This window comes from Phaethon aethereus, assembly GCF_964289735.1.
Source record: "Phaethon aethereus genome assembly, chromosome: 1".
Taxonomy (NCBI): domain Eukaryota; kingdom Metazoa; phylum Chordata; class Aves; order Phaethontiformes; family Phaethontidae; genus Phaethon; species Phaethon aethereus.
In genome coordinates, this window is record NC_138575.1 from 91,075,984 (window position 1) to 91,090,378 (window position 14,395).

At 47.5% G+C, this 14,395-nt stretch overlaps 1 protein-coding gene across 1 annotated transcript in view; it reads right to left on the bottom strand.

Annotated features, from left to right (window-relative positions):
* Positions 1-728: 728 nt before the first annotated feature.
* The window catches only part of VANGL1 (VANGL planar cell polarity protein 1), a gene marked incomplete at both ends in the record, with an annotated part of 30,907 nt that continues 17,240 nt past the window's right edge, over positions 729-14,395 (bottom strand). Inside the window, 4 exons of the mRNA XM_082014292.1 lie at positions 729-989; positions 2,261-2,495; positions 4,504-4,636; positions 7,880-8,013. Coding sequence (XP_081870418.1) covers positions 729-989; positions 2,261-2,495; positions 4,504-4,636; positions 7,880-8,013 — 763 coding nt within the window. The remainder of the gene's footprint in view (positions 990-2,260; positions 2,496-4,503; positions 4,637-7,879; positions 8,014-14,395) is intronic.

Below are 14,395 nucleotides of genomic sequence, written 5' to 3' on the forward strand. Positions count from 1 at the left end.
CAAGGAGCTGTGTCACACAGAACAGTTTCAGTAACAAGCACTGGTAAAAAAAAAAAGAAATTTTGAAGAGTTGGAAGGTGGGCGATCCGGTTCAAGACAAGCAACTTGAGAGACACAGAGAGCAAAACCATCTCACTATGCTCATATGGGTCCAGCACTGACAGAAGAGGGCACATGGATAGGAGGAAAAGAATAAAAGTCTCCAGATTAGGTGTTTCACAGAAGCAGCCCTCTCACACCTCCCCTTTGATACCTTCTCCTCCCCGAGTGAATAGGGACTGCCACACCCCTGTGCAAGCAGGTTTCTATAGCAGAGAGGCGAGCAACGTGCTCTCAGAAACAGCTACAGGTAGCAAGAGCAGAGACGCAGAAGTGCAGGCGCACGTACAGCATAAGGCAGCGCTCCAACAAAAATACCGACGTTGCAATCGTGCGGAGAAAGAGAGAGCGCGAGATTTACCGTATGCCTGGAAACGAGGAGAAAGAAAAAAATCTGTTCTGTCTCCAAGGCTGAGCTAACCGAGCCAAGTCACCCTGTCGCCTCTTAAGATATTCCTTTCTAGATAAGATATCTGAAATCCCCCCTCCCCTTTCCAAATAAAGTGCAGATGGTCAAATATTACTGGTCCATCATCTGCCAGTTTCAGTCAGCATTGGGGAAATTAAACCCAAAAGCACAATATTGAAGAAAAAAAAAAATCCCCAAACAACCCACCCTCAAAAATCCCTTAGACTGAAGTCTCAGACTGTAAGCGGAGGACAAATTTATGAGATTTAGGGTCTATGAACTCTTCTGAGAGTTTGATGAAGGGGATTTTCTTCACATTAACAACAAGGCTGAAGTCCAAGCACTTGAGAACAAAAACAATGCCGTCTTGTAACCCGCTTGTGACCGCTTCCTCGCTGACAAGCGTCCACTGCTTGGAGAACCAGCGATCCCTGTCGTACTGGAGGGTTGGGCCCGGGTTGAGGTAACGCTCCAGGAATGCCTGCCGAGAGAGGGACACCCGTTAGCACCAGCCCTGCAGCTTGCTCTGCGTTACTGCTCTCTTCCCATCCCCAGCTACAGCTCCGCGAGCACGGGCTTGCCATGCTGCAAATGGTTGTGGCTTGCACACTTCGGAAGACATCCTCTCCCCAGTCCCTCCCAGCTTTTCAGGCCCCAGGAACAGACACAATCACCACGAGATCCTCTTTTAGTCCATCCCAGCAAGCTAGCAAAAGTTATAGCCCTGACTTCTGCTGTCAGCACTGCCATCCAGCAGCAGTTCAGCAGAGTAGAGGTCATTTCTGCCCTACCAGCCCCATAACCCATCCCAAAATTGCAGTCCCAGACAGGCTGATGGGATAGCTGGTCTTCCCTTCCTCAGGCCAAGCTAAGGTAGAAAGCAGAGGTTCCCATGTTTGCAGCCTGACTGAGACTGCAAAACAGAAAGCAGAACAGGGAATGCCGTTTGACGTTGCTTGTGTTTTAAAGTCTCCTTTGCAATCTAAATGGCAGCAGAAGTCCCCCTTGCATACTTGGGTGAGGTCCCAGGTGGATCCCAGCGAGAGGGTGTTAAGCCCCATCTCTTGACAGCATTTCTGCTCTTACTGTAGAAAGTCCTGGGTAAATGCCCAAGAGTAAATTCTCACATTTCTAACCCTTCTCTAGGATTGCAGGGTGTTCTTACAGGGGAAGGTGGAGAGTGGGAGGGGTATTGTGTGACCTGTTTCCCTCAACATTCAGTCCCTCCCCGTGTCTGCAAGTTTACAGTCACAGTCAGGGCGTGAAGCAGTAAACTGACATTTGACCAAGCCACCATTAGAAACACTGTCAGACAGGCAGGGATTTAGAAGGCGGTAATTCAAAGCAGTCAAAAAATGCAGCACTGCAGAGGGGACAAAAAAACCCCCAAACCACCAAAGGTCCTTTGCAGGTTGCCACCTGCATCATGCTGCTACCATAAGCCAACTGGGAGAACACCCTGTGACTCAAGGCCACCATCTCAGACACTTCTTTGGTACTGCGTTTGCTGAACTGGATATAAGAACAATTATCTCATAGGGACTTTCAGATGAAGAGAGCTAGATGATGCTGTAGAGGAAACATTACTTCCCTTTAAGACCTGATGCAAACTACAACACACAGATCATATCACAGGCAGCAAATATGAAAAGCTCCACTCACCTCCCCTGACAACTTTCTGTTCTGCGTGCACACATAGATGTGCCATCCCTTTCTCCCTCCCTCCTGCACCAACGTTAGAGAAAGCATTACCTTTGGTGTCATGTTGTTGGTGATGCAGAAGGACAAGTGTTGCAAGATGCTCTCCATGCTGTGGTACTGTTGCTGGCGGGTGGTGCGAAGGTACTTCTGCAGAGCTCTTGCCATGGAGGGGAAGATTGCCTGGGCTGCTTCTCGGGGGTCCATCATCTCTCCTGGAGCTTTCTGTTGTTCCTCTGCCTGGAGGCGTTTGATGTGAGTGAAAGCCTCCTCTACTGCAACCACAAGCCTGCAGAAGGAAAATCAGGACAGCGAGAGTCACAACAAGAGGTAGGATGGGTCTGTGGTTAAGGCAGAACCTGGGAGTCAGGATTTACAAGCTCCTATTCCCATCTCTGCCACTGACTCACTGCCTGCCATCAGACAATTTACATAAAATCTCTGCTGACAGTCTGAGGGTAGACAGCAGCTTTTCTTTTCCTTGCCCAAGCCATTCAGCAACTGAGGGTCATAAACCAGGATTAAGACTTTAAAAGCCTGAGTGTCATACTTGGTTCTGCCAACAGAGCATAAACATCAGCTACATGACTTAAACAAGACACAGCTGCCCTGATGTTTAATGCATGTCTTTGTAAACAACAGTTCCAGCATACAGTACCGAAGCGCAATGACAGGCGAGATGTCAGGACAGGGCTGGCTATAAACTAGCATGGCCCAGGACCCAGACTGCTCCGTGACTCTGTGCTCACGAGCTGCAGTCTGCTCCAATTTACACCAACTGGGTACAGAACTTGTGCTGCTGGATGATTGCTCTGCACCCCTCCACTGAACAGTGACAGGGCTCCCATCTTCACTCCTAACACTGCAGCTAGAGACATCCTCTGCAAACCATTCCCGTGTTGGCACAGGTGAGCAAACACCAAGCCCACACCATAAAAAGGCAAACAGATGCCCTACGACACTTCCAAGTTAGCCCAGTACTAAGTAACAAGTGAGGGGCTACACTGCAGTTAGTGAGGAAAAAAGCAGCTATAATGGTAGAGCCATCCAACAAGACTCTTTTGCCCTTCCAGACAGGACTTGCTTCACACTAGATTTCCACTCATGTCACCATGCTGCCCTCCATACCCAAAGCATCTTAAAGACAGGGGAAGCTGCCTCATGACAAGCAGAGGCATAGCATACTGCATTCAGACTATCTAAGAGGAACAGCACAAGAAGCCCTGACCCCTGACCCTTTTGTTTAATTTGACTTGGGGGGTGGAAATCAGTTTCTAATCTCATGTCTTTTTGTTGCAGCTCTGACCTTCCTCCTTTGAAACACCTGGCCTGATCTTCTAGTGACTGATGGTTTTCCTCTCAGTAAGCAGCTGTTCTAACCAAACTTGGCAAGCAAGGGAGATGTGCCCGAGTTAGGATGCTACACTGCACAGAAAGGAAAGTTTAAGTTCCTATTGCTCTGAGGCTGGAAGAGAGCCCAAAAGACAGCAGCTATGGCGCACAGGTCAGACCAAAGCAGGCTATGGAGGGACACTGTGCCAGCACTTTCCCAATGAAATATAAACTGCCAAAACACAACACAAAACAAGCCAGCTCCTTCCAGTTACGGCACATTCCTTGCAAGCACAGCTCAGTTCAGGGGTGCCTGTCCATAAGCAACTTGCCTCAAACTGTTAGGTATGTTAACTGCAAACTGTAATTAGGCTCCAGAGCAGAGGTGCTATCTTGGGTCACCTCAACAAAGCATCAACTCTGCAGCCCAAGTGTGCCTGGCAGAAAACATACCTATGCTCCAAAATAAAATACAACTGCTTCTGGTCACGTCTTTCGTCCTCAACTCATTGAAAAGGGCAGTCAAACTGCTCCTTTTAGCTGACTGCAAACACAAATATTCTCCTTGCCCATGAACAGGCAACACCGAGGGCTCCACCAATCCTGTCCTTGGATTACTTGAGCTGAGATGACAACCCTGGGCATGGGGGAAATAATGGGATTTCCTACAGCAACCGACTATAGATTTGTCAAGCGCTGGACTGTTCCCTAATCCGTAACATTGCATTAGCTTATCTGGCATAATATACATGAGCTCTGTTTTATGCATGTTCTTCAGATAATTCCAGTTGCAAGCTGGAACAATCCTTGTGCATCTGGGTTTCATACGCTTCTTCACTGTGACAGATCTACAGCCAACCCCCAGCTCTTAATCACAGGTCCCCCTGTCTCGTCAGCCTCCGCGAGCCCCACGTGACTGAGCCCCACAGCACTGAGCAGCAGCACCCGGGAACGGACGGCTCTACCTTGCACGGCGTTTTTTCACTCGGCGCTCGTGGTCGGCCTCTTCGTAGTAGAGCTCATTGTGACTGGAGTCCCTGCGACGGGCCGCGGCTGCGATCATGGCACGGGACTGTCCCGAAGCGTTGTTACCTGGGCCTTTGGGAGGTGAGGACAAGCAAAAAGGAGATGAGAAAGGTGGTGTTACTGCCACAGGATGGGGGCTAGGACAGACCCGCACCCCACAGGATCTGTCACAAGGGCTCTGTGGCTCCAAGCCTTCGCAGCCGAGGCTGTAAACCGTTCCCCGGTCCTCAGGAGCTCTGACAGAAACCCCGCTAGATGGCACAGGCTTGGAGAGGGGGCTTTGGCTTGTGGATGAGGGAAGTTAGTTGGGATGAAGGGTCTCATGCAACGTACACAAAGGCAGATGTGAGGTGCACATGCCAAGGATGCAACTTACCACCCGTTATATATGTTTTCAGTTTGAAGGCAAGGGCAGCTGGAACACACCACATTTCAGCAACAAGACAGTGTGAGAGCACCAAGAAGTGGGGAGTTGCAAAGAGGAGAAAGACAAACACATGAATATCAAGAGACACGGAGATGAATGAATGAAAGCCAAACTCCAGACAATCACACGCAGGGAGGAAAAACAGGATGCAGAGGCAGCAGGGTCACCTTTAGACAAAGCATAGCATTTTCCAGAAGGGCAGATGCTGTCAGAGCAGCGGTCCTGCAATAAGGTAGGCTGAGGTGTGTATGTGTAGTAGCTTCTCATGGCACTCTAAGCAGCACCTGCCATTACAGCTTCTGTGCTGTTAACAGACCCTACACAGCTACAGGAACAGGGAAGGTGCAATCTGCTCTGTAACACCCAGTCAAGTGACAGAGCTGTCTCCTACAGGACCTTAACTAGTGACCTTAAAATACAGCAGCAGGTTCTACAGCTTCCCCATGAAGCTCACAGCTCTGGCTGTTTGGGCAGAGAGAGGAAAAAATGTTGCCCCAGAAGAGTCTACCAACCCTTCTGCCTAGATAGAGGACAGAGGTGGGTCTACCCAGAGGGAAAAAAGGAGAAGTCTAGGACTGCCTCCAAACCACCAAGAGCTGCTTTTCTGACTAACTGCTCTGAAAGCCCACACTCTCAACTGGCAGTGGTTAAGGCTAATCAATTGCACAGACATGCTTAAAATTGTTCTGCTCATGCAAGGGCAACTTTTTAATTTTTTCCTAAAAAGCACAAACCAGATTCCAAGACAGAAACCTGAAGCTCAGCAGTGGGAAGGACCAGCACTCACACAGACAGCTTAAGAGTCTAAACACTTCAGACTTTGTTTGACAGTCCTGAAATGGAGGGTATGACTCAAGGGAGACACGAGCTCCCAAATTTGGGTTAGAACTGTAATTTGCCTCATTGACTATGCCTGGTAATGAAAATCCTGGTTTTGAAGGTGAGCCTACCCACTTCGAATAAGAGAGATTACAGCGAGATGTTTTTCCTTCCTGGCTGCCCCCATATCAAATAAAGGTGTGCCAACAAATTAGGCTGCCTTAATAGCATTACTGTCTTTTCACATGGAGGGTGTAAGAGACAGTCAGGACGCCAAGGCAAGCTGCAGCCAGAACTATACTCTGCTTTGTGAAATGGATGTGAATCTTCTTAAGGACATGCCTCTAAGCCTGAGATTTCCACGTCCACAAAGGCAGCAGCATTGCACAAGGAACAGCCCAGGGAACCTGTACTGCCCCAGAAGGGAAGACACAAGTTTTCAGGCCCTGGCAGGCTCATGAACTTGACACTTGGAAATGCCTGCCAGCCACATCTGGAGCTTGCTTCTGGATCCTTCTCTTCCAACAAAATTTCGTGAGCTAGCAGCTCCTAAGCTACTAACGCTACCAGACCAGCAGTTTTTCCTCCAAGCTTGGGAGTCCCAATGTCCCAGCAGGTGCTGCAGGAACAGAGACCCTGCCACCTCCTGAAGAGATGCTGCAGTGCAGGAGATGACAATCCAGCTAGTAACCAGAATGGCATGTCCTGCGGCCAGCCTGGTGGGCTGTTGGGTTTGAATGGTGTGCAGACACCTATGGGATCGGGAAGCCCTCACTTTCCACACACCAGGCCTCATCGAGAGCGAGCAGCTGGAATGAAAGATTTCAGCTCTAGAAACATGAAGAGCAAGCCTGCCCCTCTCCCTCCTTCCTGCTTCCCTTCACTCCTCCTCTGTCAGGATGGGGACATCTCACTGTAAGGATCTAAACCTCCAATTAATTTTATGGACTCTGAAGTGCTGCATCAGGTTTGGGGAAACGTTTAGAGTTAAGGTCTTTGAAACTTCTGAAGTCATCAAAATTGAAGAGGGAGCATAAGGCACTGAAACTTTGTTGAAGGCAAAACAATCCTGTCTCATGTTTTTCCACGTGACAGATAGTCTTATTATTTCTTGTTGCCACACCCTGCACACAGAACCACCTTGCCCAGCTAAGTCCCTTCAGTCCCTTCTCCCTTCCAGCTCTCAAACCTTTTCAATACTAACCTATTCATGGGCAGGATGTACCTTACCACATCTTGTCACAGGACTTCAGCCGTCCTTCACCATAAAAGCTTCCCTACACACTTTCAGTTCTTCCACCAAAGGAATGCGCACTTTTATAAAGGCTGTGATGGCTGGGAACACCCTGCTTATCAAGCCTAGCTTTCACTGATAGGGTTTAAAGAGTGTCAAATGATTAAGTCCAGTTTTCACTGCTTTGAGTGTCCACAGGGATCCACCCAGCCACCCTCCCACAGGCCTCTGCAAAGCCCAAAAGATTGAAACAGTTTTGCAGAATGGCAAATCTCAAGGGGGACAGTTATCTGTCTCTTAATTTCCAGGAACGGTTTAGCATCACGATGACTTGGGAGCACGGCCACGCTAAGCCCAGTATGGCTAATTTAGTACTAAGGCTGCTGCTTCTTCCCACATTGGTATCAACCTCCTTCACTTTCCTGAAGGCTGCCTGTGGAAGTGGCACAGTAAACGACCGAGGAACTCGTTTAGGTTAAAAGTTGTGTTTATGGTGCTAGCACAACCAAGGAGATGACCCAAGGGTGACAAAAAGCAGAGGCTGCCTAAAACAAGCAGTGGTGTTGAAAAGTGCTTGTTGAAAAGCCATGGTATAATTAATCCTGACCCAAAAATTGGCCGTTTCACTTGGCAAAGACAAAAGCCTTATTGCGGGCTAAACACATCTGTAAAGTCATCTGGAACCAGCAAACTCAGTACTGTTAGGAAGATTTCCAGCAACAGACAAGTATTTGGCAAAGCAAAAAGGTGAGAATGTGTGCATAACAAAGCATAAAGCCAACCCAGCCCTTCCCTATCCCACCCAGTCTCAGAGACTACATTTCACCTCACCTACCGTCAACGTTGTAGACTTTCAGGCCAGCCATATGCTTGGCTGCACGGGATTTGGAGGCTGTTAATAAGGCTGGGTTGTAGACTGTGAAATCTTTGTAGTAATTTTCCAGAACCACCAGTGCAGCTCGCTGGATGCTAGGGAAAAAAGAAAAAAAAAAAATCAAGACAAAAACCCCCAAAGTGCAACAAGTTCTTTTGTTCCCTTATAAAAAGAAAAGAAGAAATAGCCACATTATTTGGAACGGGTTGTCGGGCCCACAGAATTATGCAATGTGCAGAATATTAATTACTCTCTCTAGGACGTAAAATTTCATCTGAGATGCAAGATAAATCTGTCTGCCCTCACTTCAGTAAGGGGACGATAGGAAATCCCTAAACAAGGGCAGCACAAACTGAATCACTAGCCTACCTGCAGCATGGGAAAATGCAGAACAAGAGCTCAGCCCGCCTCAGCAGTGGGGCAGCTGCAACGCAGAGACCTTGCCCAGGCTGAAAAATCAGAGCACCACGCTGGTTTTGCTGTAGCTGGCCGGCCTGGATGGAAGGACTGGCTCAGGATGGATGCTTTTCCCTTTGAGTCATTTCCAGCCGCACCTCAGATCTCCTCCATCCAAGCACTGACAAGAGCCCAATCTCTTCAGCTTTCACAGCAAGATAAGATCACTGCCTGAGGAGTAAGGCTGCTGGAGAAGGGATTACCTCAGTATTGCTTGTTAAGTCCCAGGCAAGGGACAGAATACGGAGCAGTGATACTCCCTCCCTCCCTTTGAAGGGATGCCTCTACATAAAATGATGACAGACGGGAGCAAAACAGCACACGCGCCAGCAGCAGGAAAGGCTCAACCCAGAGGTATCTTCCTTAGCAGTCATTTCGACAGAGATGTCTGCAAGGCACTGCTACCAACAAACAGGACAGTATTTCAAAACAAGCCAGAGCTATGGTGTTTGTAAATGCCAACACACACGCGGGATTTAGGACGTAGCTCTCTCCACATTGCTCTGGCTCCATGCCCCAAGCGTGGTGTCCGGCTGGCAGTAGTATTCTCAGCAAAGCACCAAGATCACCGATTCAGTCAGCTGCAGTTTGCCAAGAACCCATATTTAATTTCATTTTGAACCCACAAAAATTATAAGGGAACTGCCAACACATTTGTTGCCAGTTAATTGTAAAGTTCACACTTACCAATGAAGCCTCTCCTAAGGAAAGCAACTAAGTATTCTCACACATGTTACAACATAGGAAAATACTACAAGGACAGTAACGTGGGAAAATAAGACACGAACAAATTAAGACCTACATTCAATTCTCAGCACTACCACCGATTCAACGCGTGCTCCCAGAGGAGCAATTTAAATTTTCCTGTGCCTTGTGCTAACATTAAACTTTTGCATCACACCTCAGTATCTTAAACAGATGCACATCCTCTGCCATCCTCATTCTCCAGCTGCTCCCCCCCTGCCGCACTGATCAGTGAATTAAGCATAGATGCCAGCCCATTCACGAGATTCTGAGAAAGAAGAACAAACCCAGACTTGTTCACTGTGTACCTTCATCGGTCAGTATTATGGTACAGCACAATATATGTCATTAGCTGTACGCCTTTAAGACAATGAATTGCTTTTGAAGCAAATTCCATCTTTAGGACTGTTTGGTAGGGTCCTTTACATCCAGCTAGAGCATCTTAAGGAAGCTTTACCTTTCAGGTGCCAGTCCTTCATATTTCCTCATACCAGGTTTGTTAAAAGCAACTCCATTTAAGCACTCAGCTACTGGTATGTAATGAAAAGCCACTATTTAATCAAGGAAATAATCTTCCTTTAATGAAGTAGTACAGACTGACCCACTGCCACACACACGTAGGTGCTGACACAGAACAAGTGAAAGCTGATTTATTTCTTCCTGCCAAACTTCTGATTTGTACTGTGAACTTGCTGCAGCTTAAAAAACAAAATTTCATAAAAGCAGCCATGAGGCAGCAGCACATATTGCCCCTTCTGACTGCATTCAAACATGACTGAGTTTTTCCATGTCCGTTTCCCAGGAAGGTAAAACTCCATGGAGTTTCATCTCAAAACCCAACATTTGGAAAACTAGGACTAACTGAAAACAAGATAAAGATGAACAGTATTATACACTGCATTCATTTCAGAGAGTGTTGGGACTTCCATCCCAGCAGTGGGAAATGTTTGGGAGGTGCTCCATTGACCAACTAGCTCTATTAGAACAAAACACAATGAATCACAGGACAGAATAATTTCTTTTAATACATACACATTTTCCCTAGATCCTACAAAGAATGTTATCATCAGGATGCCGGCTTTCCCCACCCACTACCCCTTCCATCCCCTCACTAAATAACCTACCCCACCAATTCATTGGCACACACACACAAAATCCAAATACAACAAAGCTTTTATATTGCAATAAGCAACAATCATTGCCCTGAAAATTAAAGCCCAGCTATTTTTTGCTGATGCAAACGCAGTATAGGCTCAGCCCTGCACATGAGATATCCCAATCACACAGAGGATCTGCTCTTTAGGGAGAGAATTGTAATTAAATATCAGTTTCCTAAACCTCTACCAGCCCATTTCTGTCTCCCATGTAGTCCATTCCTAAGCACGGCAGGTTAGGAAGACAGCTGGACTGCAACTCTTCAAAATCTCTTTTAAAGCAAAAAAAAAAAAAAAATCAAAATTAAAGACAAGATGCTGTGGACAAGAAAATTAGAAGGGTCACAGTACTTAGCAAGAGCGAAGAGAAGGCTGAATCAGAGCCTTCTGGGCTGTATTGCTCAACCTCTTCACCCACATCAAGGGGAAGCCTCACCCTGCGCAGCGCAGGACAGCCAGCCCTGCCCCACGCCGGAGCTGCGAAGCAACAGGAACCCCCTCAAACAGGCACAGCCATCACGCGCCCTGCGGAAAGGGACCCAACGCGCCTGTGCGACACAACTAAGCAGGGAGGAGGGTAACTGCAAGCAAACAAGCATCCAGAGCAGCGAGTAGGAGGAAAGCAAAACGCTAAGGAAGCCTGCTGTCTCCCAGCAGAAATTCAGGGTTTTTGGGACTTTCCACTGCAGGGCAGACCCTCTGCTGCCTTGCAAGCAAGGTGAAGCGGCTGCAGCAAGACTCCTCTCCACCCACACGCCAGCTCCGACGGGAATGGAAACTGGCAGCCTTCCCGGAGCCCGCGTTCAGAGGCCGTTCCCTTGCAGCAGCGTCTCAGGAGGAGTTCAGCACCATGTCGGTCACTGCGCTCATTCAGCCCGCACTTCAGCGACCGGAGGCTTTCCTTGCGTTCAGAATTGTAAAAGAATGGGGAGGGGCAGGAAGAAAATGAGCAGAAAGTTTCAACACTTAATTGCAAGAGGGTCAGTGAGGATCTTCCTCGTGTCCTACCAAGAGGATCTGGCATTGTAACAAACCACCGGAATACAGAAAAGCGTATCAGGACACAAAAAGTGTTTTCATGCAACAGTTCAGACTCAAAACCTATGACATGAGAAAAAACCTCTTGCACAGGCCAGTGGCCTACTGGAAACCCAGTTTTCCTTGTAGGCAATATTGCTAAGGCTCTACATTTTGTTGCTTTGCATTTTGTGTAGTTGGAGGGTTGCTTTTTTTTTTTTTAGTAGTTATTATTATTACTACTCTGAAGAAGGCCATGTCACAGCATGCTGCCAAGAGGGAAAGCAAACAAGCAGACCCAACAGAAGGGCTGGGTACCTCAGCGGCATTTGGCAGCAGAGAAATGCAGAGTCCTTTACAAACAGTAATGAATTAACTTTTACAGGGCATCCAAGGAAGTGGAGGAGGGGACTATGTGACACAAAGGCAACAACTTTCGCCAATTTTTCTCTCTCAAGAAGTAACTCAGGTACAGTTTTGCCTGAATACTTGCTGTGGGATTTTGATATTTGAGGTCTTGCCATACTCTGTAGCTCAGAGGCCATTTTGGCTTTCTATTTGCCTTCTGTGACACAGCTACACCAATACTGAAATTGGCTTTTTCAGAGAATTTCCAGGAAAACAAGCCAGTGCTATACTGAAGCAAAACACAGAGAAAGAAGCCTGTTTATATAACAAAATATTGGCTTTGAGCCTTCCCGGTTTCTAGAAAAATGGTTTTGAGTCTTCTGAGGTGGTGGGAAAGGGTTAGAGAAAAAGAAAGTAAGGAGGAAAAAACCAAAGACCGAAGCCACACCCCTATGCTCAAAGTTGCCATTGGACACACTGGGCTCAAACCCAGCAGCGTGCAGCAGCCGTCATTCACATGGTTTTAGCAGTTTTGTGCTTTCCTGCTAAGCTAGAAATGTAGCCTGTCACGCTACTGTATCAACCACCAGCTAGACACTGCTAAGCATCGAAGGCAGAGGAGTGCCTCACGCTTTTGCAACAGATACAGATAAAAATACACACTACCAGGGCATCCACTTCCTTACCTCGCTATGGATACAAATCCCGCAGCATCAGAGTTTAGGGTAAGCTGTACATCTGAAATCCGCAGGGATAGTCAGAGAAGCCTGATCACTGCTGTGCTAACTGGGGGCTGAGGGCAGAGGAGGTTATTTAATGAAATGGTTCCCAGCACATACTCTTCTCCTCCAAACAATTTTTTTTTTTTTTTTTTTTACATTCTCCAAAACAGACACAGCATCAAAACAAGCCAAGGTCTCTGGGCACACAAAATACATGTCACAGCCAGTTGGGAACAGTTGGGAAGCTTTGGCACCTCAAAGAGAAGCTGAGCAATGATTGCACAAAGCAACCTTCCATGCAGAGCCGGCTCTGCCTTACTGGCTGTCTCCAGCCTACAACTTGCATCAAGCTCATCTACGGCAAGAGATGCTGAGGTCTTCTGGAGCACTGAGCTGCTCAACCACAGCACTTCTTACTCTCTAGCAGTGCTGTGAGCTCACACCCAACAGGCTCGGAAAACTTCTGTAGGCTGCTCCTGGGAAGGCACAATCACATCTCCCTCTCAGAAAACCCTTTCTTTCACATACTCCTTTGCTAGGCACAGAGCTGGGGCTTGAGTTCCTGGTCCTTCACCACACTTGATTGCCCTTCCAAAGCAAAGTCACCGGGACTAAAGCCTCAGAAATAAGACTGGAGATGCCCAACTGAAACACAGAATTAAAGTGCTTCCCACAACAACAACATCCCTGATGGAAACTGTTACAGAAGGCATTTCCACCATCCTCTACATAGGCTTGCTACTCTGTTCTACCTACCATAGCTAGTGGTGTGGCCAGCGCAGGCTGCCTAGGGAGATGCCTTCCTGCGGGCTGGAAGGACTGGTACTCACTGTCCTTCCCAAGCAGCACCTTGAAACAAGACTCTTGAGAGGACCAGGGTCATGCCGAAGTCCTTTGCGGCACCAGCAGTAGCACCAAGGCCTTAGTTACAGTTTTGTCCTCTCCAGTAAAGAGAGACGGAGTCAGATCTCAGCAGAGATGCCAAAACAAGAAACTCCTTCAGCAGCTGCAGCCAAACAAGCACAGCAGAAAAATGCCTTTTGATCATCGTAACTGCAACAGCATTTCAGTTTGGTACAGTGAAGAGAACAAGACCGCAACCCCTAGGAACAGGAAAACCACATTTTCTTGTCAGACAACCACAACTGAAGTCTCCACTCAGCTAAGGCCGGCAAGCACAATCCTTGGCCTCCCTGGAACAGGCACTGGGCGACTAGGACACGGCAAGTTTGGTTTACATACCTGCCTTTTGGCATTTGGTCAGGCAAGAAAGAGAACTTGCAAGGTCAAGCCTTTATCAGGGAAGGGAAGGAAAGCTCAGTGTAGTAACAGGTTGTCACTGTGATGGCAGCACGGCTGCTGCCCCCAAGGAAGCAAACATTCATCTATTAATGGTGCAATTTATATGGAGCCCAAACACACACAACAGGGTTTAGCCCCACAGTTTTGCGGCAACCAGTCCCCTTCTGTTCTCTCCTCCTCCCAGCCTTTTTTAAAAAAAAATTAAAATAAAAGAGCAGGAATTTAAGTGTGTGTCCAGCCCCCCAACACTAGACATCTGAACAACTGTCCCATTAATGTTGTAAGTTTAAGCCAGAGCACCAGCTCAGTTTCTAGCTGCAGATCTGCCCTTTTCTGCCCTGCATGGTCCGAGACACAGGCAGTGCTCTCCAGCACACACACACAACCTCTATGCCAAGTCTCATGTTTTGTGAGACAAAACCCAGAATCAACACAGCAGTTCAGCAATACAGTAGTTTGCTGCTGATGCAGAAGGGATTTCAACGTATAGATTTTCTGAATGAGAGGGGGAAGAGCAGGATTCATTTTCAGGTTGGGTTTTTTTTGTTTGTTTGTTTTCCTCAGTAGCAGCCTAGGCAAAATGCTCCAGTATGGATGAAAAAGAAAAGGACTCCTGCAAAGTCTACTACTAATGTCACCGGTATGTTCTAATCTTTTTATTTGGAAGAGAAACTGTGAGTATGGAAACAGAAGCTTTTAAAGTAGAGGGTTTTACAGGTATGACCAAACTTGGG